Source organism: Thrips palmi, unplaced genomic scaffold (assembly GCF_012932325.1).
Source record: "Thrips palmi isolate BJ-2018 unplaced genomic scaffold, TpBJ-2018v1 HiC_scaffold_18, whole genome shotgun sequence".
NCBI classification, from domain to species: Eukaryota; Metazoa; Arthropoda; class Insecta; order Thysanoptera; family Thripidae; genus Thrips; species Thrips palmi.
The window spans coordinates 20,726,998-20,752,717 of NW_023144627.1; the positions used below are offsets into that span (position 1 = coordinate 20,726,998).

General features: G+C 59.1%; 1 protein-coding gene across 2 annotated transcripts; it reads left to right on the forward strand.

The window, feature by feature from the left end:
• Positions 1 to 1,386: 1,386 nt before the first annotated feature.
• On the forward strand, positions 1,387 to 25,523 carry LOC117644864 (facilitated trehalose transporter Tret1-like). Of its 2 annotated transcripts, none has more exons than XM_034384526.1 (7): positions 1,387 to 1,773; positions 13,315 to 13,544; positions 15,232 to 15,485; positions 17,862 to 18,183; positions 20,248 to 20,616; positions 22,939 to 23,135; positions 23,531 to 25,523. In XM_034384526.1, the coding sequence occupies exons 2-7, from the start codon at positions 13,502 to 13,504 to the stop codon at positions 23,933 to 23,935; spliced, it is 1,590 nt and encodes a 529-aa protein (XP_034240417.1). In that variant the 5' UTR covers positions 1,387 to 1,773; positions 13,315 to 13,501; the 3' UTR covers positions 23,936 to 25,523. The 2 variants fall into 2 exon arrangements, with proteins under 2 accessions (XP_034240417.1, XP_034240418.1); XM_034384527.1 differs by lacking the exon at positions 1,387 to 1,773 and adding an exon at positions 11,509 to 11,862.
• The last annotated feature ends 197 nt before the right edge of the window (positions 25,524 to 25,720 follow it).

Below are 25,720 nucleotides of genomic sequence, written 5' to 3' on the forward strand. Positions count from 1 at the left end.
GACAGAGCGACCGAAGCGGTGTTCGGACTTAACCGACTGGCGCGCTGGCGCGGGGCTCTTGGCTAATGAAAGGATAAAAGCATGCAAAAAGGAAGCGGGGAAAGCACAATGGCAACATGGGGGAATATGATGGCAAAGCCAACTAGAGAGCGACTCTCTAACGAATCGACCCAGCGGCTTGTTGAGAGGCATCGAGAGGTCGCACACAGTGCACAGTGGGCCAGGAGACCGGTGAAGGCGGTCAAAACTCGAGACGCGTTTTGAGCTCCAGAGTCACGAAACAGGCCTCAGGCCTCCAACCGAACGTGTGACCCCACCAATGGAGCTCTCCGAACGAGGAATCCATTGCTGGGGTCACACGTTCGGTTGGAGGCCTGTTTCGCGACTCTGGAGCTCAAAACGCGTCTAGAGTTTAGTCCGCCCCCACCGGTCTTGTGTCCCACCGTGCAGTGTGGCCACACTGCTCGGTACACCAGTGTCGGAGGGTTGCCAACCTCAGCCTGCCTACTAGGCATTGGGCTCTGCTCTCGAGGAGGTAGGCAACCCTTCCGACACGCGTGCTTCGTGGGAATTTTCGCCTACTTGGCGGCAAACAAATGGGGCTTGAGGGGAAAGCGCATAAGGAAAAAACCGGGTGTTGTTGTTTGGAGCAGTCCTGCAGGAAACGGCGGGGTTTCCCAAGATCCACGGTCTACGGTCTGGAAAGGCTGCGCCGTGGCTGAGCACACTGAGCACGCGCCGGGCAGGCACCGCGTCCAAACTAATCCAAATTCCACGCTTTACTGCCCGCTTTTAGAAACGCAGAGCGATAACTTGAGGCCGTCTCGCACTTACTTCAAAGGACTGCTGTGCCGCGCGCGATGTTTCTCCAGCCTGAGCTCCAAAATTAAACAAGAAGTCACTGAGCGACGCTGTTGCTGGGATAACTGATACAAAGAGCACACGACGCGGAATCTACTAAAAACACGCAAGTTGACGTCACTGCGAATGAATCAGCCGGAGTCCCTGCTCGCACCGCATGCCGCTGCAGCGCGGCAGCCGGCCTGCGACAGAAGATCAATCGCGTCAATCTGTCTGTCTCTCTCGCACTCACGGACGGCCCCGCAGGGGGCAGGGGGTGCGAGTGAGACAGAGCGACCAGCCGCGAATCCACATTCGCTAAATCAAACGAAGTCACCTTCGCCGTGGACACGACGGGCACGCCCGTCCACGCGCGTGCAGCGTCCGCGCGTCCGCGCTCCGCGACGCCGCCGCCGGTCCGCGCGCCCCCTCCGCCCCCCCCCCCTTCCGCGCCACTGTTATCTGCCCCCCTCCCCGCTGCCGGGCTGCCGGGGCTGCCGGCGGGTGCGAGTCCGCTCCGCCTCATCTTGGAAAATGACAGACAAGCTCACCAGTTGTGCCGCCACCGCCTCGTGCTCCGGCTGCACCGCGCTGCCCTGTGCCCTCCACACTGCAAGTGCACGCGAAGTGCACGCGAAGTGCTCCACGTCCATCAGAGTGCGTGGCTCCACCAAGCAGCCCGCCACCCGCACTGGCCTAGCCCAGCGTCGCCAACCGCCTATGATGGTGATGCGAGACGGTCGGACAAAAGTGTTATTCACCTGCTACTTCGAGTGCCTCATTTGACTGGCCGGCCCCCGGCAGTGACACGCCAGTGACACGCCAGTGACAAGTCAGTGACAAGTCAGTGACAGTGAAGAACAGGGGGAAGGACCAGGAGGAGGAGGAGGAGGAGGCGGAGGAGAAGAAGAGGCAGCCGAAGATCGATCATCGGTGAGTCGAGGGGGCGTTCGATCGTTCGATTCATTGCCTATTGGGGCAAAATGAGCTCTTGGGAACACTTGCAGTCACATTCACACGCATGTCAGGACAATTGCACAGCAATGCAACCAATTAGTGTTGTCGCCACATGAGGTGGCGAAAATTTCCTCGATGGAGCAGTGCCCAAAGGTTTGCCAACCTCAGCATGCTGCCCACTAGGCAAAGGCTTCGCTCTTGGAAGTTGCCTACTAAGGCAGAGGGCGGGACTGCCAAACCCTTTGACGCAGTGTCAAACCTTTTCGAACCAGTGCACTGCGACAAAAGGGTAGGAGGGAAACTCAGTTCCTTTAAAAATCCTGGTTTTCCGAAATACGATTTAAAACTGAAACTACAATGAAAGATGGCCCGATGGGTATCTTAACGAGTTGGGGATTCGAAGCCGTTCCCCAGCCTCGGCCGACGCCGGCGCCTCTGCTGAACTTAATGAGCGGTGCTTCGGCTGTGGGTAATTATTTTAAAAAATAAAAAAAACAACGTAAAAAACACAAAAATTTGAGGCGGGAAAAAACGCGGCAGGTTAATTTATTTCGAGGGAGTGCAGGCGCGGCCATTTAAATGCGAATGAATAATCATTGGTTCATTAATTTTCGTAAGATACCGCGCCTTTTTTAAAAAAAATCCTATGCAGACATTGTTTGAAACGGGCCGGTTACTCTGGGTGCAGCGCGCTCTCACACACACACATACACACACACACAGCGAGATTTGGGCGCACACTGACCCGCGCGCACTCGACCGGGCCCACTTGTTGATTCCTTCCCGAAGCGAATGATGCGTCCGAATCGGCTGCATCTGTCGAGCCGAGCGATTCCGAAGCGCGTTTCGTCAATTCGGCAACTTCCAAGTGGTGAAGCCAGAACTTGAGTTCGGGGAACTCGTCGGTCGTTTGTAAACTCTCGTAATAATTAATTCACAAACATCGTGTATAACATGAAACATGCTAGTATTTTTCTGTGTCTTCTTTTTTCTTTTTCCTTTTTTTTTGCGTGACTTGGCCACGTGTATTGGCGCGCCAGGGGGACTTTTCACTATCAGGACACTTGAAATCCAGTTCGCGCCATTGAGTTCTGGTTCACCGTCGGGACTTTGAGGCGCCGCCCTGCGGCTCGGCTGGGCTCGGCTGGGCTCGGTTCGGCTCGGCTCGGCTCGGTTCAGCTCGGCTCGGCTCGGTTCGGTTCGGCTCGGCTCGGCTCATCTCGGACGGTTCGGGCTTGGCGGCCGCATGGCATGGAGCAGGCCATGGCTGGCTAGCCCTTGCCGTGGCTTGCCGCCCCCATAACCAATAACCATGCCAACGAGATAAGGGTTTGTTTCACACGCTGACAACCGACTCGCAGAGCTCGCAGATAGCGAGGCGAACTGTCATGGGTTGGTTGGTATCGGCCAGCCGTGGGACAGCCGTGGCACTGCAAGGGCCGGCCGGCCGCCGTGGTTAGGTTATGTTAGGTTGGCTCAGGTTAGTTTGGTGTCATCTCTCTTTTAACTCGAAAAATATTTATATTGGGATGAACTTTTTTATCCGTTCATCTTTTAATTAATTCGGCCATCTGTCATTCATTTACTCATCCAACCATTCGTTCATTCGCCCATTCACTACTCGCCCATTAATAAATTAATTCACCTTCATCCATTCCTTGGGCCACTCATTCATTTGCCCGTTCGTTCGTTCCTTCATTCACCCATCGCGTCGGAAATGGAAATCCTTAAGGCGACCCGCGAAGGACGTGAAGGACGTGGCGCGAACGAGTAGTAGCGGGTCACGGGTCCTGAAGGTTCCTGATATGGATGGTCTGCTATCCGGTTGGGCCGCGACACAATCGGATGGTTTGCGTCATCGGCAATTGCAGTGCACCAGACGAACTGGACGTGTACCTGTCCCGGTGGGTGTTGTGTGGCCAGTGGAGCAGAGCGTGGCAGAGCCACAAGCGCCAACAGGGTCAGCCTCTCTCTCGCACTTATAGTTCGTCCCGAGTGCAGGAGGAAGGGAGATAGACCGACAGCCTATCGCTCTGTCTCTCTCGCACTCATGGCGCGCCGCGTGGGCCCCGTCGGGGTGCGAGGGAGACAGCGACGCACAATTCGGAACCCAACGGCGGGGCGTTGTTGCGGTCGGAACTACGTCGACCTCATGAGCCGCCGTGCACTCCAAAGAGTCAAATGCACATACCGTCAAATTATTGGACTTAAATCCGCTTTCCGATGCACTCGGGCACACGACTCCTGGCGCGCAGAGGGAAAAAGGCGTTCCGCGCGTGTTCGAGCCGCGGTCCTCTCGGTCCGGCGCTCGGCGCGCAACGGTCTCGGCTAATGACGCTTTTGTTGTCCGACGGACGATGCTGATTGGCTGAGCGCGTCTGCAGCGCCTGCACACTGCAAGTGACCGCACCCAAAGCACATTACGTCATTGGGATCGGTTTCAATTTAGGTGTTGGCCGAGGAAAACGCGCCTATTACCATTGTGTGCCCCGCCCCCGCCGCGCTCCCGTCCGCCCCCCCCCCCCTCCTCCGCCCCTGACCACGGACACGGCCGGCGCCATCCCGCACTTAGTCTTGAGCGAGCAGTGCTTGTCTGTCTCTCTCGCACCCCTGCGGGACGCCCCATGAGTGCGAGAGGGAGGGAGAGAGAGAGAGAGAGAGAGAGAGAGAGAGAAGAGAGAGAGAGAGAGAGAGAGACTTTTGGCACTGCAGGATACGGCCTCGGCACTGCACTGCGCAGGTAAGGCGGAGGCCAGTGGACCGCGCTATCGGCCCTGGCGATAACGAATCCATTTTATTTCCTTCGCACTCCCCCCCCTCCCCCCCCCCCCCCCTCCCCCTACGCCCCTCTCGACCCAATAAACGCATTGCTGTTTACGTGAGTCTCAGCTGATCGACAAAAGTTCCGCGGCCACTGGGAGAGAAATTTGACGATTTGACAATGCAGGTGCTGTTTGTTTTCTGTGATAGTGCCTACACTGTACGGGTCAGCGACCTGGTGACCCACTCCACGGTGCTGCTCCTGCCTGATGATGTCGTTTCAATCTGTTTTCCTTGTGCTTAAGTGGGGCTATCCCCACTTTGCCAAACGCCAAAATCAATCAGCCGCTTCTCAGAAACTCGACTACAACAACAAACTACCAGAAGGAAACGTATATTTTATTGTTTGTGGCAGCAGCCTGAAGTGACAGTGTCACAAGCGGCGAGCATAATGTATACATATACGGGATCCGCGTCCTGTTATCTCTGACGACACAGACGGTGAAATGGATTCAGCAGAATTGCTTATGCGGCTAGACGTAAACGCAGACACACACACACACACACACACACACACACACACACACAGACAGACAGACAGAGTCCTGACCCAAGATCGGTGCCGCTTGTCTCGTAGGGCGCTTCGCCTTCCCGATAAGCCAGAGGTAGGGCACGCCCTGCAGAGGTAGGGCAGGATAGGGCGCCATGTTGCCAGATGGAGGGCCTGCAGGCCCTACAGTGCAGCGCCCTCGAAGGGCGAGTCGCAGTTCGGTAATCGGTTAATCAGAACGCGCCATGTGTTGTCCCACGGGGCCTGCCTGGGAGCGCCTGTGGAACGGGGGGTAGGCAACCCATCGGACACTCCTGCCCTCTCCCAGCACCTCACGGGGGCGAGCGGCAGGAGACACACTGTCAGCGAAAAAGTAAAGCGACAAGTGGTGCAATCCCAGTGAGAATGTGGAAACACCGGATGGAAGTTCGTCGCCAACGAGATGCATCAACTTAATTAACCCTCGCTTTTCCCTGTCCGACTTCGCGCGACCGGACCCGCGCACGAGATTCCCCCTCCAGTTCCACTAAAGCAAAAGGAAAACAAAACGGCGCAAGAAAAATGAGGAACATGTTGATAACTCGAATCGAGCTTTATCGCTTCGGCCGTGACGTGTCGACTCAATTCAATTTAGTATCGTCATGCTTATCTTGTTGCTGGCGCCATTTTGAAGCGCGCCCAGACTTTGCCGCGCAACGTGCAATTTCGTCTGGAAATTTGGCGGGAACTCTGGGTAGGTTAGGAGCGTCAGAGTGCTTCGAAAGAGTACAGTCTCGAAACGGTTCGAACTTTTTGAACCAACCGCGTGGCGTGGCAAGGTGAGGTTAGGTCGGCTTTCACTTACCTTTCGGCCCCGAAGGCACCCATTTTCGCTTCCTGTCCGCCTTGCCGGTTTGTCGGTTTGTCGTGCCGAAGTCGCAAGATAATACGAACGGCTTGTTCATGCCGCCAAGGCCCCGCCTCGCAGTTTATCTCCTTCTTGAAGGCGGCGGGGAGCGCACCGGCCAGACACAGGCCCTGCAGACCGAGTCGCTACTCCGTCTCTCTCGCACCTACACGGCACCCCCCGTGGGTGCGAGAGAGACAGAGACTCTCGGAATCAGTCTGGCGGTTGCCGCCCAGTAATTACAATCTATTCCGTTGCGCGCTCAAGTACCGCGACGCTCACTGCACATTATTTCCAGAGTGCTTCAGCTGATTTAGTGCAGTCCTCAAAGTCGGTTATCGGATGTCACGTGACCTAACCTCGCCTAACCTCAAACTTTGACCTAAATTTGACGTAACCATAACCAAACAAAGTCGGGACTTTATTTCTGTTCAACGTCACGTGACCTAACCTCACCTAACCTCACCTAACCTCATTTTGACCTCAATCTTTGGCCTAAATTTGACCAAACCGTCACCAAAAAATTCCAGGACTCTACAACTACTCAGTTCCGCGCAGAAATGCACATTTTGCCTCCGCTTTGACCCAATTTCGGGCAAAAAGGCGCCAAACCGAGGCCACGACCTGACACACTGTAAGTCGGACTCGCACTCGGGGTCGGGCCACCGAATTCCGCGTCTGTATCTCGGTCCGGGGCTCAGCCACGAGCTGCGGCCGTCGTACAGCATAGGAGAGTCGGCTCGTAGCCGCGTCTCTGTCGAGGGCCGCGCCGTGGCGGTGCGAGAGAGACAGTCCGGCCCTGTACAGCGGGCTGAGCCAGAGTCAGTGAGAGTCATCGGCCGCGGCGCCGGGCCTAAGCCTCGGCCGCGCCAGCCAAGGCGCCGCACAGTGGGCCAGAAGACCGGCGCAGGCGGCCAAAACTCTAGACGCGTTCAGAGCTCCACAGTCGCTGAATGGGACTCGAACCGAACGTGTGACCCCACCAATGGATTCCTCGTTGGAAGAGCAGTGCATTGGTGGGGTCACACGTTCGGTTCGAGTCCCATTTAGCGACTCTGGAGCTCAAAACGCGTCTAGAGTTTTGGCCGCCTGCATCGGTCTTCTGGCCCACTGTGCGGCGACAGCCAGTGCACCAGCAGGCAGGTGGAGGGGAAGGCAGTCAGCTTGAAGGGGAGCATCCGACTGTCAATGAAACACCCTTCCGAGACGCTCCACCATATCCGGTGCGCAAACAGCTTCACGAAAAGCGCGTGTGACTCAAGCCGCGCTGACAGTGGCGTGCCACACAGCAGCTGGGCGAACGCCGCTGGGTTGGCACCGTCGCCTGTCGGCTTCGCGGGAAGTTCGACTCACCCTGACGGCCGGGGAGGGTGACTGGCTCGTCCAAATTTTCGAGTCACGAATTCCACTGGTCTCAATAAGGATTTCGGAAAGGCGCGGCCTTGGTGGACGCGATATTTGACTCTGAGGCTATCCCTCTGAGTCACTGCCTTGCTCGCGTCAAGGTATTTTGGGTTCTGGGTCAACGCAGTGTGCCGGCCGGCGGGCTGCTGAGTGGCGCTACCCGCCCCGACCACCACCAGACTCATTCCAGACGTTGCCGCCCTGTCTCTCTCGCGCTCACGGGGCGTCCCGCCGGGGTGCGAGAGAGACAGGGCGAGGCAGTGGCGCTACCCGCCCCGACCACCACCAGACTCATTCCAGACGTTGCCGCCCTGTCTCTCTCGCGCTCACGGGGCGTCCCGCCGGGGTGCGAGAGAGACAGGGCGAGGCAGTGGCGCTACCCGCCCCGACCACCACCAGACTCATTCCAGACGTTGCCCCCCTGTCTCTCTCGCGCTCACGGGGCGTCCCGCCGGGGTGCGAGAGAGACAGGGCGAGGCAGTGGCGCTACCGCCCCGACCACCACCAGACTCATTCCAGACCCCCCCTCTCTCGCGCTCACCCCCGCCCAGAGAGACCCACCCCCCCCCCCCCCCAGACGTTGCCGCCCTGTCTCTCTCGCGCTCACGGGGCGTCCCGCCGGGGTGCGAGAGAGACAGGGCGAGGCAGTGGCGCTACCCGCCCCGACCACCACCCGACTCATTCCAGACGTTGCCGCCCTGTCTCTCTCGCGCTCACGGGGCGTCCCGCCGGGGGGCGAGAGAGACAGGGCGAGGCAGTGGCGCTACCCGCCCCGACCACCACCAGACTCATTCCAGACGTTGCCGCCCTGTCTCTCTCGCGCTCACGGGGCGTCCCGCCGGGGTGCGAGAGAGACAGGGGGAGGCAGTGGCGCTACCCGCCCCGACCACCACCAGACTCATTCCAGACGTTGCCGCCCTGTCTCTCTCGCGCTCACGGGGCGTCCCGCCGGGGTGCGAGAGAGACAGGGCGAGGCAGTGGCGCTACCCGCCCCGACCACCACCAGACTCATTCCAGACGTTGCCGCCCTGTCTCTCTCGCGCTCACGGGGCGTCCCGCCGGGGTGCGAGAGAGACAGGGCGAGGCAGTGGCGCTACCCGCCCCGACCACCACCAGACTCATTCCAGACGTTGCCGCCCTGTCTCTCTCGCGCTCACGGGGCGTCCCGCCGGGTGCGAGAGAGACAGGGCGAGGCAGTGGCGCTACCCGCCCCGACCACCACCAGACTCATTCCAGACGTTGTCGCCCTGTCTCTCTCGCGCTCACGGGGCGTCCCGCCGGGGTGCGAGAGAGACAGGGCGAGGCAGTGGCGCTACCCGCCCCGACCACCACCAGACTCATTCCAGACGTTGCCGCCCTGTCTCTCTCGCGCTCACGGGGCGTCCCGCCGGGGTGCGAGAGAGACAGGGCGAGGCAGTGGCGCTCCCCCCACCCCAACCGACTCCCAACGTTTCCCCTTTCCCCTTTCCCTGGGCTTTTCCCGCCGGGGTCGAGAGAAAGCTGAGCGTGCCTACCCGCCCCGAACCAACCAGACTCATTCCAGACGTTGCCGCCTGTCTCTCTCGCGCTCACGGGGCGTCCCGCCGGGGTGCGAGAGACAGGCGAGGCAGTGGCGCTACCCGCCCCGACCACCACCAGACTCATTCCAGACGTTGCCGCCCTGTCTCTCTCGCGCTCACGGGGCGTCCCGCCGGGGTGCGAGAGAGACAGGGCGAGGCAGTGGCGCGTGCCCACCCACACGTGCGGCGTGAAGTCCGACTCGTCCAACGGGGGATTTACTCACTTTCACTACTTTCCAAACTTTTGTGTAACTTATCCCACGCAGGCGTACTTTGCAGACGAAAGCTCTGACGCGTGCAACACAGGGCATTCCGAAACAGAAACTCTGTCATTTCGGAACCCGACGTCACAGCAGCGCACAGTGGGCGAAAAGACCGGTGGAAGCGGCCGAAAACTCTCGACGCGTTTTGAGCTCCAGAGTCGCTAAATGGGGCTCGAACCGAACGTGTGACCCCACCAATGGACCTCGTTGCACGAGCAATCCATTGGTGGGGTCACACGTTCGGTGCGAGTCCCATTTAGCGACTCTGGAGCTCAAAACGCGGACCACCCGATTGATCCACGTGGTGAGGGCCGCCCACCAGGATGCCGCACTTCAAAGGCAGGGGTGCGTTCAAAAAGGCCAGCGGGGCGTCTTCCTCCTTCCGGCCGGTCAAGTGGAACCGAGCGCCGTTTGGAACGCGCCCACGCAGCCCGTTGGCACGTCAGAACGCAGGGGTGCGTTCAAAAAGGCCAGCGGGGCGTCTTCCTCCTTCCGGCCGGTCAAGTGGAACCGAGCGCCGTTTGGAACGCGCCCACGCAGCCCGTTGGCACGTCAGAACGCAGGGGTGCGTTCAAAAAGGCCAGCGGGGCGTCTTCCTCCTTCCGGCCGGTCAAGTGGAACCGAGCGCCGTTTGGAACGCGCCCACGCAGCCCGTTGGCACGTCAGAACGCAGGGGTGCGTTCAAAAAGGCCAGCGGGGCGTCTTCCTCCTTCCGGCCGGTCAAGTGGAACCGAGCGCCGTTTGGAACGCGCCCACGCAGCCCGTTGGCACGTCAGAACGCAGGGGTGCGTTCAAAAAGGCCAGCGGGGCGTCTTCCTCCTTCCGGCCGGTCAAGTGGAACCGAGCGCCGTTTGGAACGCGCCCACGCAGCCCGTTGGCACGTCAGAACGCAGGGGTGCGTTCAAAAAGGCCAGCGGGGCGTCTTCCTCCTTCCGGCCGGTCAAGTGGACCCGAGCGCCGTTTGGAACGCGCCCACGCAGCCCGTTGGCACGTCAGAACGCAGGGGTGCGTTCAAAAAGGCCAGCGGGGCGTCTTCCTCCTTCCGGCCGGTCAAGTGGAACCGAGCGCCGTTTGGAACGCGCCCACGCAGCCCGTTGGCACGTCAGAACGCAGGGGTGCGTTCAAAAAGGCCAGCGGGGCGTCTTCCTCCTTCCGGCCGGTCAAGTGGAACCGAGCGCCGTTTGGAACGCGCCCACGCAGCCCGTTGGCACGTCAGAACGCAGGGGTGCGTTCGAGAACGCCGCCCAGGCGTCGACCGCCTTCCGGCCGCTCGAGCGGAACGGAGAAAGGCCTTCGAACGCACCTCGAGTCGAAATCAGGGACGGCTCCACCCTGTCTTAGCGTTAACGTTTTTCCTCGGATGCTCTCGGCGGGCGGGGCGGGGCGGGCGGGGCGGGGCGGGGCGGGGCGGGCGGGGCGCAGCTTCTGAAGATCGCTAACCTCAGCGTGCTCAGACCACACGGACGTAACTTGGGCCACTTCCTCTGCAGTTGTCTGTCTTTGGGTGGACTCGCTGGCGGCGCGCCAGTCTGGTGGCACTCGCCCCCTCCCCCTCCCTCATCCTGTCGGGGGCGGAACCAGGCTGAAAGGGAAAGGGGCACTGCAGATGATCCGTCGACGGTCACGCAGTGGTCCATCTGGAATGGCGTGAATCCATTTGTACCCCCGGAAGGGTTGTGAATTAGTCCAGGAACTTCTCGGCAAAATCTTACTTTCCTTACCGTCCTTACCGTATTACGCCCCAAAAGACTGTCACGCCTCCAGGGCGTGGTTTTTACGCCTTTTTTCTCGTGTAGGCACGACGCGCCGGTCGCGGACACGCCGACGGGGGAACGTATGAATGGATGAGAGAACGTTCCGCGGCGCGAACGTTAACCTGAGGTGTGAGGGGAGGAATCACAGACAGCCGGGGGAGGGAGAGGAGAGAGAGAGAGAGAGAGAGAGAGAGAGAGAGAGAGAGAGAGAGAGAGAGAGAGAGAGAGAGAGAGAGAGAGAGAGAGAGAGAGAGAGAGAGAGAGCAAAGGGATTAATAATAGTGCCAAAGTCTCTCCCTCTCTCTCTCTCCGCCGTCGTCGCGCTGCGCTTGAGGGTGGCGGGGCGTAGCGGGGCGCCAAACTGTTGCTGCGGCTGCTGCGACTGGTGGTTGCCAAAGCGGTGCCCGCTGCCTGCCTGCCTGCCTGCCTGGCTGCCCGGCTGCCTGCCTGCCTGCCTGCCTGCCTGCCTGCCTGCCTGCCTGGCCGCCTGGCCGTCCCGACGGGGCGGGCCAGGCGGACTCGGCTGCGGACTGGACGTCGGCGAGCATCGAGGAGCAAAGCCGCGAAGCCGCGAAGCCACGCCGCGGGCCTCGCCGCGAGTTGAACACGCGAGACGCGATCGCCATGGTGAAGCGCGGCGGTGAAGCGGCGTTGTGCGGTGAAGTGTGGCGGTGAAGTGGTAGTGTGCAGTGCGGTGACGATCTCGGTGACCATCAAGCAGTGGGCCAGCACCTTGGCCAGGGTGCCGTCCGGTTCGGTCCGGATGCGTGGCGTGGACGGCGTGGAGGCAGCATGATGAGCGCACCAGCCTGCTGCCCGGCGGGGCCTCCACTAGGAGCCGAGCCTGCACCTGTTGCATCCAGCGGGGCGGTTCGGCGGACCAGGACAGGTACTCCATGCCAGCATGTCAAAGCTCACTCACTTTTCGCCCGAAGGACCGCCGTGTTTTGATCTGTGCAAAGCCCCGTGCAATTCAGTTAGCGTCCTGCCCATGTCTCTGCCAAGGAGGAGCTTTTGTTCGGACTCCACCGCACAGTTTGTGTTCCAGCGCCTTACCATACGCACGATTTAAGTTCCCTCCACGGCGAAAGTTGTGAAAAATTTCCCCTCGGTACCCACCCCCGTTGCGAATCCCATGCGCATCTGGTTACAACTGCTTAAGGTTAGGTTACCGTTGCCGTGGGACTGATTTGCCGCTTCAGCGTGGCTCGAATTAGTCCATTATGCCATTGGGGGATGCCTTGATTCGACTATATCGCCTGACAAGGCCTTTTGCGCAACCAAGAGGACTTCCCTCTGGCGATCGTCTGCCCGTCTTCCCACCTTCCCACCAGCCCGCCTTCCCGCCTTCCCACCTTCCCGCCTTCCCGCCTTCCCGCCTTCCCACCTTCCCGCCTTCCCGCCTTCCCACCTTCCCGCCTTCCCGCCTTCCCACCCGCCCGCCTTCCCGCCTTCCCACCCGCCCGCCTTCCCGCCTTCCCACCAGGCCGCCTTCCCACCCACCTCCCCGACCGCATAATAGGTCTTGAAGAGATATCAGACGCGTTCGCCCTGCCCGGGCCGGCCTTGAAACGCTCCGTGACGTCACACAGGGCAGGCCGACTCGACCGGGCCGCGTCGGCCGCCTTGGCCAGGGCGTCAACAACCTCTCATTCACATCCACATTCACCGAGCTTCCAACAGCGCGTCTTGCTTCCACCCATGATGAGTCACTCGGAGTCACTCTTGCACCACACACACACACACACCCACACACACACACACACACAGGGGGGGGGGGGCAATTGCCCATTGCTGGCCTAGCGGACCCATTACGAATGTGTGCTGCACGTGGTTTTGTGTGCGTGTGTGGATTCTCTCTGTCCATCCATCCCTCCTCCTCCTCCTCCTCCTCCTCCTCCTCCTCCTCCTCCTCTCCTCCTTCTTTCTTCTTCTTCTTCTTCTTCTTCTTCTTCTTCCCCTGTCCCCTGTCTTTCCCTACGTCTGGGGGCCGGGGGGGCACTGTCCCCCGTAGCGCCCAAGATGCATCTCTCTCTCGGCTGCACCGGCGGCGGGGCGGGGGTGCGACAAGGACAGCATCCACCTTGGACGCGTGCCACGAAGGACTCCCGAGTGGAAGCTGACGAGCCGAGCAAATCCGCGAGCCCTGCCGAGACCACTGGTCCGCGGGCGGAGCCGGGTCGGGGATCGGGTTGGTTACGCAGTAGGGCAGTACTGCATCGCATTTCACCTGCGCTCGAGTACGCACCCAAAAAAGTCGTTCCTGGAACCGAGAAAATCTCGGGAAATCTGTGTCAGGGAAATGCTGTATTGAACCTGTGTTTCTTTTCCTCTTTTCCAGACGGCTGCAGGCAGCTCGCCCCAGACTCCGTGCACGCCGTGTTGCTGCACGTCCATTTGACGGCGTGCGGAGCCTAGCGCGGGCCACCCCTCAGGGCGTCCCTTCTGGGCACTAGGGCAAACCCTTCAGGGCAAACCCTTCAGGGCCAACCCTTCAGGGCCAACCCTTCAGGGCCACCTCCGGCGACATGTTGATGAAAAAATGGCGCCAACACCTTGCTGCCATTCTTGGTGAGTGTAGCCGACGTAGGCACTGTAACATCGAGCCGGGACGGAAGTCAAGGAGAAACGAGGAATCGCTAAATCTGATACGGAGTGCGGAGAACCCGAGGAAGTGGCCGTGCACTGATAGAAAATTTCAGGCTTTTTCGAGTGTTGGAGATTTCAAAGTGTCAGATTACTTCTCAGCTCCCCTTTTGGCTCTTCTCTGAAATGCCCCATTTGACGCTGGTCGCGAAACTGCCCGTAAAAGTAGAAAATTTAAGACTATTTTGATTGAATGACATTTCATACTCCACTTTTTAAAATTCCTGATTACTCCCGGGCTCCCATTCTGGCTCTTCCCCGAAGTGCCCCATTTGACGCTGGTCGCTAAATTGCCCATAAAAGTTAACTCGGTCGGGTGACGGATCCGTGGTGGACGAGCCTCTCCAGCCTCGTCTCGAGATCACCATTTCATGACCATTTCGACGCCGGTTGCGTATTTCGGGAGCTGCCCGAAGTTGACTCAGGCGGCGACCTCCCCTCTCCCAGCGCGAGCGAAAATGTTTGCTCGTATTTGGAGTTGGCACGACTGTTAAAATAGTAAAGTGGGCCAATTTGGTTGATTTCATGAGCCATTGATTCACAGAGTTCCCTTTAAACTCTTTGCCAAAAGACAGTCCAGAGAAAGGGCTGGCGCTAACCTCTCACAGTGTAGGCGGTAGTCTTTGAGTTTGCCCTGTGTAAAGTACGGGGAGCAGAAAGGGCTAAGCAGGCCGTTCTAAAACCAGTCCTCGCCGGCTAAGGAGTGGGGAGGTTTGTTGATCCGAACGTCGCTGATTGCTGTCTTCACCGACGGATGACGCGGGTTCAAACACTGCTCCATTCCGCTTTTTACCCGCGCGAGCGAGTGCTTCCGCGGTGGGTGGGTTTAGACGCCGTGAAAAATGAAAGAGAAGGAATGTTTGATTCGGCTAGGGGTGCGCCATAAAAATGCCTTAAATTTATTTTTTTTTTAACAGGAGTTTGCGCAAAATTATTTCAGCGGTGCTGCAAGCGGAAGGCGACGATTCGTTCGATAAATATATAGACGCATGCCCCGTTTAGTTACAAGGCGGTCGCGACGGAAAATTTCTCGGCCAGAGATTACGCGGGAAATGCAATAAAGGCGCGCCGCGTTGCGACAACCGCCAGGGTCCATCAGCAGCCCAGCGCAGTGTTGCCACATAAGTGGGCGAAAATTCCCGCGATGCACCAGAGGGGCTGCCAACCTCGTCCTAGGCAATACCTGGGATTTTGGCTCGGGAAGTTGCCTAGGAAGCGGAAGGTTGGCAACCCTCTCGACACTGGTGCATCGTGGGAGTTTTTGCCTACTTGTGTGGCAACACTGAGCGCAGCCCGAGCAGCACTTGTTCCAATTAAACCCATCCGCCGGAGCAGTGCGCTGCCTCCACAATGCCGTCCATGCCGTCCATGATGACGTCATCATCTGCTCTACTCGTTCTGCTTATTGTTGGTCCAAAACGAATGTTTTGAGGTTGGCAACTCTTGGCGCATCTTGAGAAGTGTGAACCCACCAATGGATTCCTCGTTCGGAGAGCAAACGATTGGTGGGGTCATACGTTCGGTTCGAGTCCTGTTCAGCGACTCTGGAGCTGAAAACGCGTCCGGGATCTTGACCGCCTCCTGCTTCCCTGACCCTTTGTGTTGTCCGCAGCCAACCACACGACCTTGGTGGCGGGACTGGTGCTGGGCTGGACGTCGCCCGCGCTGCCGGGCCTCAACCTCACCAACGACCAGGAGTCCTGGGTGGGCTCGCTGGCGCTGCTGGGCGCGCTGCTGGGCGCCGTGCCGGCGGGCTGCCTCACGGACCGCTTCGGCCGGAAGAGGTTCCTGCTCTCGCTGTCCCTGCCCTTCATCCTGGGCTGGGGGCTCATCGTGGCCGCGCTGTGGGTCGACACGAAGGCTGACGTGAGTACGCTCGTCTAACTTAAGCATCGTGTGGCGTGGCCAGGACTTGGCAGGGTGACCGTTTTGGAAACACCGGCTACCTGGCATCCGCTGCGTCGAGAAAAACGGGGGTTGGTTGACCGAGGTTCGACGCCCGCTCGCGGCGGGTCGTTTATTTTTCGGCGGCCGGCCGTGCACTTGAGGTGTCACAGGGTGGAGGGGGTGTCCCGTGGCCTTGCAGCGGCCTGCCAGTGGCTTGCTTGCCACTGCCCCGGCCGAGGCCCTGGCGCGGGTTCAACTCCCATCTGGGTCGGAAACGCTTTTCTGTGTGTTTTCCCTGCGTTGCGCTCCGCGCTTCGCCAAACCAACTCAGTGCCGAGTGGGCCAAACGGTGTGGGGGTCAAGGACGCGACGAGTTACGATTCCTTGGCGGCAGCGGAATGTTGTTGCTCGAAGTGGTGCAACTCAAGGGAAGCAGGCAAAATCCCGGACGCGTTTTGAGCTCTAGAGTCGCTAAATGGGACTCGAACCGAACGTGTGACCCCACCAATGGATTGCTCTCCGAACGAGGAATCCATTGGTGGAGTCACATGTTCGGTTCGAGTCCTGCTTAGCGACTCTGGAGCTCAAAACGCGTCTAGCGTTTAGGCCGCGTCCACCGGTCTTCTGGCCCACTGTTACTTGCACGCAGACTGCTATAAGTGTGCACGGGGCGAGGCGGGATCCCCAAAGCGGCCGGCCGAGGCGATAAGGGTAGAACGCTGACGTTCCCGGCGCGTGCCTGCACTGCAAAGGCACTGCAAAGGCACTGCAGCGAGGGAGGCAAATCTCGCCAGAGATCTCGGCTCTTCTCTTCCGGAGGTGCTGACTGACGTGCTCCGCTCTTCCACGTCTACCCCGTAATCTTGGTGGATGGAACCGGCTGAAACCGGCGGGGCGAGGCGCGGCGCGGCGGCGAGAGGTCTACGGGGGCCTCCCAGCCTCCGCAGCCTCCCAGCCCTGCACGCTGATTCTGAACAGCCGTTTCGCGCTGTGCTCCGTCTCCGTCGCACTCGCGCACAGTGGGCCAGAAGACCGGTGGAGGCGGCCAAAACTCTAGACGCGTGTTGAGCTCCAGAATCACTAAATGGGACTCGAACCGAACGTGTGACCCCACCAAATGGATTCCTCGTTCGAGGAGCAATCCATTGGTGGCGTCACGCGTTCGGTTCGAGTTCCATTTAGCGACTCTGGAGCTCAAAACGTGTTTAGAGTTTTGGCCGCCTCCACCGGTCTTCTGGACCACTGAGCGCCCGGCTTTCGCATGCCTCGAAGCCGCTGCACCCGACGCTCCCCTCCATACCGGCGATGCGCTGCAGTTTGCTCAAGAACAACAAGACCGTGTTGGTTGAACCCTACCCGGCGACACGCCGTCAGCTGACAGACATAGTCGGCGGCGGCCTCGACCTGGCCGCCAGGCCGCCAGACAGAGCGGTGGAGGCGGCCAAGAACGCGTTTTGAGCTCCAGCGTCGCTAAGCAGGACTCGAACGGAACGTGTGACCCCACCAATGGATTCCTCGTTCGAAGAACAATTCGTTGGTGGGGTCACACGTTCGGTTCGAGTCCTGCTTAGCGGCTCAGGAGCTCAAAACGCGTCTAGAGTTTCGGCCGCATGCATTCGATTGGGAGGGTAGCTTATCGGGTGAAGGTAGGCGCAATTAACAACGCTTGTGACGTGATCCACCGCCTCCACCGGTCTTCTGGCCCACTGTGCGCCGTCTGCAGGCTGGTTCCGGAGCAGTGACATTCGTCGCTGTCTCTCTCGCACCCTAGCGGGACGCCCCATGAGTGCGAGAGAGACAGGAGTGCACGCTGCCGCCGGCCGGTTCGCGTCTCTTCGCGTCTCTTGGCGTGCGATAGCGTAAGAATACATGGCGCAAGAGGATGAACGCGGGCTGGCGCCGACCTGGCCCGCCAGCAGGCTGCCGCTGTCTCTCTCGCACACATGGGGCGGCCCGTAGGGGTGCGAGAGAGACAGAGCGACGGGACCAGCCTGCAGGAACTAGGAGCATCGGCTGCGACGACCAGACCGTCAGAATATCGTAAAACCTACAAAGCGCATTGTTCCACCGCACACTGCCTCCGTCGTTTCTATGCCCTGGCCGGGACACCGGCGCCGGCGGCCAAAACTCTAGACGCGTTTGCGCTTCAGAGTCGCTAAACAGGACTCGAACCGAACGTGTGACCCCACCAATGGACTCCTCGTTCGGAGAGCAATCCATTGGTGGGATCACACGTTCCGTTCGAGTCCATTTAGCGACTCTGGCGCTCAAAACGCGTCCGGGGTTTCGACCGCCGGCACCGGTCTTCTGGCTGATCCACTGTGAGTTCCCTACAGTGTGCTCGCTCTGCCGCAGGTGTGGATGCTGTACGCGGGCCGCCTGATCTGCGGGCTGGCGGTGGGCGCCACCACGGTGGCCGTGCCGCTCTACACCAACGAGATCGCCGAGGACAAGGTGCGGGGCGCGCTGGGCGTGTACCTGGACATGATGCTGACGACGGGCATCCTTGTGGTGTACTGCCTGGGGGCGGCCTTCGACGCGCTGTGGCTGTCGGCCATCTGCGCCGCCACCAGCCCCGTGCTGGCCGTCGCCTTCCTCTTCATGCCCGAGTCCCCCACGTACCTACTGGCTGACGGCAAGCCCGAGAAGAGCGAGAACGCGCTGCGATGGCTGAGGGGTAAGCAGCACCAGGACACCGCTTGCACCGTCACCACGGTCACCACCACCGCCAACTGTCGTGGCACCACGAGGGACTTGGACTTGCTGAGGAGGGTCGCGGCGCAGTTGGTCCGGACCGCGGCGGGGGCCCCGGGGTGGCACGCCGACAGGCACGCCCGCAAGCCCCACGGGGCCCCAGGGGCGCACCCCATGGCGCACCCCATGGCGCACCCCATGGCGCACCCCATGGCGCACCCCATGGCGCACCCCGCCCCGGTAGTGAAAGGTATCTCCCAGTGTCTTGTCGCGAGCTCGCATCCCTCTGGAGGTGCTTCTAGTTTCGTACGGGCGGCAGGGACGCGCACGTAACAGGAAGTGACTTGGCTACCCGGGAGTGATACAGTGGGCCAGAAGACCGGCGCAGGCGGCCGAAACTCTAGACGCGTTTTGAGCTCCAGAGTCGCTAAACAGGACTCGAAGCGAACGTGTGACCCCACCAATGGACTCCTCGTTCGGAGAGCAATCCATTGGTGGGGTCACACGTTCGGTTCGAGTCCCATTTAGCGGCTCTGGAGCTCAAAACGTGTCCGGAATATTGAACGCCTCCACCGGTCTTCTGGCTCACTGTGTGACGCAGACGTGACACGGGGGTGACACAGACGTGACGTGACAAGCACGTGACGTGAGGCGCACCGGAAGGCGTTTCACTCGCAGGCGATTCGCAAGGCCTCCTTCCCCGACGGCCAGTTTCCTCTTTGTAAGATACCGTATCTCGCGGGCGGCAGGAGTAGCGGCCAAAGAAATGACTCCGCCAAACCACACGTGTAAACTTGACGAGATACCGCGTCTTCTAAAGTAGGGACAATCGTTCAGTCGAACTGATGTGGCCGTGTTGGTGTCAGTGTGGCCTACACTGGGGTTGCCTTGTCTGGAGGCCCTGCGAGTGTAGTGGAGCCCCACAGTGGGCCAGAAGACCGGTGGAGGCGGGCAAAGTCCCGGACGCGTTTTGAGCTCCAGAGTCGCTAAATGATACTCGAACCGAACGTGTAACCCCACCAATGGATTCCTCGTTCGGAGAGCAATCCATTGGTGGGGTCACACGCACGGTCCGAGGCCCGTTTAGCGACTCTGGGGCTCAAAACGCGTCTAGAGTTTTGTCCGCCTCCACCGGTCTTCTGGCCCACTGTGAGCCGCCCGGTTCACCTGGTGCGGGGTGGTTGGCTCGCCGGATCGGGGTTCACCGCCTCCTCGAGGACCCCGCCGAGGCACCGCCCTCTGGACGCAGGCCGGTTCAACGGCCGGTCGAGATTGCGCCGAACGCGCGCCGATCGAGGGGGCGGTGGACGCTGGGGGTGCCACTTAGCAAGGCGGTGCCCTGCCTGGCGCAGTAGTAGTTGTTGCGTAGTGTAGTGGGCAGGTAGTAGAATTGAAAGCCATAGTTGCGTAGAGTAATCCACTCCAATCTGAATGCGGCTAAAAAAAAGTGTTCAGAGTCAGAGTGAAAATTTACGTTTTGCATGCGTTCGTGTTCACTTTACGGGTCACGTCCGAGAAAAAGCAACGGAATCGCGATACAGAGCTCATCTTCGTTGAATGCACACCTGAGGGAGTTGACGCCGAGGGTGCATGGGGGCTGGTCACTCCGCAAACAGGAAACATCACAAGGCGCTCCGAAACTGAAGTCCTGCCTTCGAGAGCCGAGGTCTGTGAAGAGGTGGACGGACTGGCTGCGTTGTCGTCGGTCTCTGGTTGGTTGCATGAACGGTGCACGCTCTGGGGGTGTGGTGGTCTGGTGGTCCTGGTCGCTTTTGAATGGTATCTTGTTGTGTACTTAGTATTTTAGAAAACTGCTCTTATTACTTTTTGTCTTTAATTGTACTTTAAGCGCAAAAAGCGTTCGCAAGTTGACTCATTTGCGGCGGTTTGGAGTGTACTGTCCTTCAGAACCTCCGACATGCATAGACGAATGATCTTTAAACCGTATTGGTGATTTGAACGCGAGTGAGTCAAACTCCGAACCGCTTCTGCCGTTTGTATGTTTTGTTTTTGTTTTGAGCGCGTTGTTGTTGTTGTTGTGTTGCAGTGCGGCGCGCGGACGACACCGAGATCCAGCTGGAGCTGGCGCGCATCCGCTCCATCGTGGAGTCGGGCGCGCAGGGCGGCGGCCCCCACGCCAACGGCCACCCCAACGGCGTCCCCGGCGTGGCCAACGGGCTGGTCTCGGACAAGGAGGTGGCGGCGGCCGAGTGCGGCGCGTCGCAGGGGCTGACGGCCACGCCGGCCGTGGCCGTGGCCGGCGACGACATGAAGTCGGCCCTGCGGAAGGTGGTGGACCACGTGGCGTGCCGGACGCCCACCGGCAAGGCCTTCTTCATCGTCATGGGGCTCATGACCTTCATGCAGCTCAGCGGCATCGACGCCGTCATCTTCTACCTCGGCGAGATCTTCAGAGGTGAGGCGCGGCAGGCGGCCGAAGACGCGTGCAGAGCCCCAGAGTCGCTAAACGGGACTCGAACCGAACGTGTGACCCCACCAATGGATTCCTCGTTCGGAGAGCGATCCATTGGTGGGGTCACACGTTCAGTTGAAGTCACTCTTTTTGACGTTTCCCCGGCGTCGTTCTATTTCCAAGGCGCTCTATCGGCGAGGTGCTGATAGGCAAGCCCGCTAAGCTCGACCGCGCCGCGACGCGGTGCAGCGTAGCGCAGCGTCGATGCACTCAACCCTTAAATAGTTCAAGGGGAAGGGGACGGTAAGGGCAGGGGCGCTGCAAGGGCGGGGCGGGGCGGGGCGGGGCGGGGCGGGGCGGGGCGGGGCGGGGCGGGGCGGGGCGGGGCGGGGCGGGGCGGGGCGGGCAAGATGGCGCACGTGACCCCAATACTGTTATACTCGGACAGCGGATGGAACGCTGGGGCAGGGCGGGCAGGGCGGGCAGGGCTCGCGGGGCGTGGACGGGGCTGCAACATCCTGACGTGAAAGCACTACGGGGAGGGGAGGGGGAGACGGGAAGGGGGGGGGAGCGGGAGGGGGTGTTGCTGAAAGGCCGCTGGGCCGAGCTCTCCATTCAATCAAGTTATTCAGAGTGACTCGGAGTGACGGATGCCAGAGGCGGTAACGCCGTGCCCTGCCGTGGCTCGCACCAAAACACTGCCTGCCCCTGCCTCGGCCTCGGGAGAGCGGCGCGCTGTAAATCCAAGGAAATGGCAAAAAATGTTAAATTTTAACCAAATGACAGTGCACTTGGAAATGCAGTGCGCGCGTGCGGGTCGCAGACCGGCTGCCTCTCATGTCGATTTCGAACAGTGCCCTGGCGTCGCTCTGCCTCTGTCGCACCCATGGGGCGTCCCGCGGGGGTGCGAGAGAGACAGAGCGGCCTCAGGCGGCCCGGGTCGCTGCGTCGTCGCCCGCGTCGCTGCGTCGCCATGCCCTGGCGGTGCCCCTCGACTCCCGGCTTGATTTGCGTGGATGACAGTGAGTGGTGCCGACCTGACCCACTGCCGCTCCACTTAAGGACCCTTCGTCCTTCCGACTCGTGCCCCCCCCCCCTCTCTCCCTCTCTGTCTCTGAGACGAGACGCGCTATTCCCGAAACAAGCTCCCTTTTTATCTGAGCCGGGGATGAGGGCGCTCATGATGATGCGAAAATTAATGGCTGTTTTCCCTCGCCTTGATGGATTCGCCGAATTGGTCGCGGCAAACTGCAGGCTGAGTGGGAGGCGTCTGTCTCTCTCGCACGCGTGGAGCGTCCCATGCGGGTGCGAGAGAGACAGAGCACGGCATGCGTAGCGCCGCCTCGCCGCCGTTCTGCCCTTGCATCGTTAAGGCCAATGAGCATCTCCAAGGCCGCACCGCCAGGGCACCGCCGAGTCGCTTTCGTCGCTCTGTCTCTCTCGCACTCCCTATCGTATTGCCTTCTTTCCCGGGGTTGACAAAACCGACGGCAAAAAGTGGCAATACGAAAGTCTCAGAGAGACCCGCCGATCAGCTTCGGTGTTCTTATGGGAACCGGGCCTTCATCCGACGCATCCCTACCGCGCAATTCGGTAGATTAGTGGAGTTCGTATTGGGCTGGCCCACCCGAAGTGCAAGCGGTTTCTGTGGTACAGTGAGAGTCCAGATTCAGAGGCCTTACCTCGGAGGGGTCACATTGGGTATTTGAACCCGCGACCCCGAGTGCCGAGTCTAGTCAACTCCTCTACCCTGACCGCTCAGCCACCTGACCAGCTTGTCGGCGGCGATGTCGCAACTCCTCTTGAGCTGCCGTTCGAGAAATCTGGTCCCGAAAAAATTGTACCTTGAGCGGTCTCGAACCCGGGCCCTGCCTCCTCCCGAATCATGCTCTTAACCACTGAGCCACCGGGACGCCATGGCACCCGCCCTGCCTGCGCTGGTACCCAATCTTCTCTGGACCTCCCCAAGCAATGGTATATATAAATGGTAAAATGGTATATACTACCGGTGCCGAACCCGGGACTTACCGCTTCCCACACCATGCTCTTAACCATTGAGCTACCGTGAGGCCATGGTGCCCGGCCTGCCTGCGCTGGTACCCAATCTTCTCTGAATGTACCTCCTCAAGAAGTTGGTTGCCGAAAAAACGTACGTGGTACCGGTCTCGAACCCGTGACCCGCTACCTACAAAGCTGGCACCGTAACCATTGCGCTACCGGGATGCCACGCCCACTGCCCTGCCAGCGCCGAACTTGAGCCGCCACCCGTCTAGCTTGATGCTGGCCGTTCCAGCAGACTGACCCGTTTGTGCTTCCCTCCCGCAGACGCCGGCAGCACCATGTCGCCGCTGTACGCGTCCATCGTGGTGGGCTTCGTGCAGGTGGTGGCCAACGTGTCCTCGGCCATCGCCGTGGACCGCGTGGGCCGCCGCGTGCTGCTCATCCTGTCCGAGGCCCTCATGGCGGCCTCCCTCGCCTCGCTGGCCCTCTACTTCCACCTGCGGGACGACCGCCACATCAACGTCAGTACAAATTTACGCATTTTGTTGGTTTTTCCAAGTTTTCTTTTTTGCTCCGAGTCTCGGAGAGCGCCTGTGAGTTAGGCAATACGAACGTTCTACGCGCGGGTGTCGTGCAGTGTTGCCTATCCGCGACTTCGCAGGCGCTCGCTGGTCACAGACCAGCTCAGACGGCCGAAACTCCAGACGCGTTTTGAGCTCCAGAGTCGCTAAATGGGACTCGAACCGAACGTGTGACCCCACCAATGGATTCCTCGTTCGGAGGGCAATCCATTGGTGGGGTCACACGTTCGGTTCGAGTCCCATTTAGCGACTCTGGAGCTCAACACGCGTCTAGAGTTTCGGCCGCCTGTGCACTGTGCGGCTTCGCCGGGTTTTGCTAACTGCTCGCACTGCAGGTGTCGGCGGAGTACGGCTGGGTGCCCATCGTGGCGCTGTCCGTGTTCGTGTGGGTGTTCGCCTTCGGCATCGGCTCGCTGCCCTGGTTCATGATGGCCGAGCTGCTGCCCACCGAGGCGCAGGACTGGGGCTCCTCGTCCGCCATCTGCCTCAACTGGTCGCTGGGCTTCCTGGTCACCAACGTCTTCGGCTCCATGATCCGCGACATGGGCGCGGCCGCCACGTACGGCGTCTTCTGCAGCATCTGCGTGCTGGGCACGCTCTTCATGGCCTTCCTGGTGCCCGAGACCAAGGGCCGGTCGCCCGACGAGATCCAGCGCCTGCTCGAACTGCCCACCCGGCAGCTCGGCACCCGCAGCGCCCTCAAGAAGAAGGACAAGTCCAACAAGACCAGTAAGGTGTAGCCTGTCGGCCTGTCCGCCTGCTGGGTAGGCCTCCCTTCATACTGCCCCGCCGCCCCGCCGCTGTGTAGGGCGCTCCGACGCCCGGCAGTGCTGCCAAAGGAGTCGGCGAAAATGGCCCACGAGGCGCCAGTGCCGACAGGGGTGCCAACCCCAACCTGCCTTGGTCGGCAGGACTGCCTTTTGGCGGCACTGGTGCGTCGTGGGCAATTTTTGCTTCTTTAAGTGGCATCACTGGAGTCGGCGCCGCTGCTCGCGCCAGCTGCCTGAACCGAGTCAGAAACTGTCAAGGAGGCCAGCACCTTCCCCCGCGCTGTCCGGTCTCGAACCTTGTTGCTGCGAACAGTTGCAGCGTGTCAGGCCTGACCCAGGCAATGTACATTTCTTTGTGAGTACTGTATTGTTTGACTTGGATTCGTGACGCATTTCGTTTTGTACCCGATGTATGTACCTCGTCACACCGAGCCAGCCTCCGCTTGCAGCAGGACTGCAGCGTCGAACATGTGCCGTAAAGTGAAGACAAAGTCGCCCAGATACCATGTCTGTGAATGTTGAGTAGGCGGATGTATGTGCGCGTGTAAAAGTGTATATATGTAATCATGCATGTGTGAGTGAGTGTGTGAGTGAAGCGTTTGTGTGTCCGTGCGTATGTGTCTGCGTGCGAGTCAGATTTGACGATATTATTTGATAAAATGCTAAGTATGTGTTAGTCTGCGTGGCATCCTGTGGTTTCCACGACTAAATGTTAAAATAACATTACTATTGTCATGCTGGGCCAAAGACCCTGGGCTGTTAATCATTTTGTTGAGTTTTGTGATTATTTAACAGTATTGGTACGCACCGTGGTTTATCCTTTACATTCATAACATCCATGATTTCGTCTTTCATTCCCCACATTCACCATTCTCCCCCACGCGTCGTTTAACTTTATTCATTTGTTGTAGGATTTAAAGAAAATAACACTTTGAAACCGTTATTTGTGTTTCTTTAGCGGAAGGATTGGTGTCGCCTGTGAAGTTTCAGCCATGTAACAATTTGCACAAAAAAGACAATACATATTTTACATATCGTTGCACTTTGCGCAACAAAAACAACTAGATTTGCCCTTTGTTTAGAGACTTTTTGAATGACTCCTATTAAAAATATTTTTAATAACAATATTAGCAGTACCATAACTTGTGGGAAGGCCGTGCGCCCGTGTGCAACTCCATTTGTACTCCTATGCAAATTTAGAAATGTGATGCTAGTTTATGTTTACAAGTAGAATTTATATCAAATTATATCTATATGTTAATAATAAAATAAGAGACTATTTTTGTTGAATGCTTTTATAGATGATCTGACTATTGACGCCGGAAACATTGTAAATCCATACGGTGGCAGAGCAAAATTCGTTTCTTCTTGGCCTCCACTTTAAAGAAGTTAAATTTTTCTTTTAGGAGCACAGAAACATGTTCCCTAAAAGCATTCCTTTGCTCTGCACTCATAAATCATTCCACGTATTGTGTATTCCATCCGCCTTCATTGAACTGTGTACCACATTGTGATGTAGCTTGTAAACACGCAAAATAAACATCGTTTGCAATGTCCACCGCTGTGTTAGTCATTTTTGAATCCTTCCTTGCCTTGTCCCAGTGAGAAAGTACTACGGAAATTCGAAAGTCCACGGCAGCGTTTGAATTTTACAAATTATCTATGGATGTGTAAGCTGGTTTTTAATGACCAGCGGTCGAAGCGTGGTCTCGGTTTCTAAGGAGCTTAGTGTCAGCTCACACCGCGGCTACCTCA

What these genes read in the sequence shown, in the direction of transcription:
- LOC117644864 (XM_034384526.1), top strand. Translation starts at nt 13,502, where the DNA reads ATGTTGATGAAAAAATGGCGCCAACACCTTGCTGCCATTCTTG. An exon ending in ACACCTTGCTGCCATTCTTG is followed by an intron (nt 13,545 to 15,231) that starts GTGAGTGTAGCC and finishes TGTTGTCCGCAG; the next exon opens with CCAACCACACGACCTTGGTG. An exon ending in CCTCGGCGAGATCTTCAGAG is followed by an intron (nt 20,617 to 22,938) that starts GTGAGGCGCGGC and finishes TCCCTCCCGCAG; the next exon opens with ACGCCGGCAGCACCATGTCG.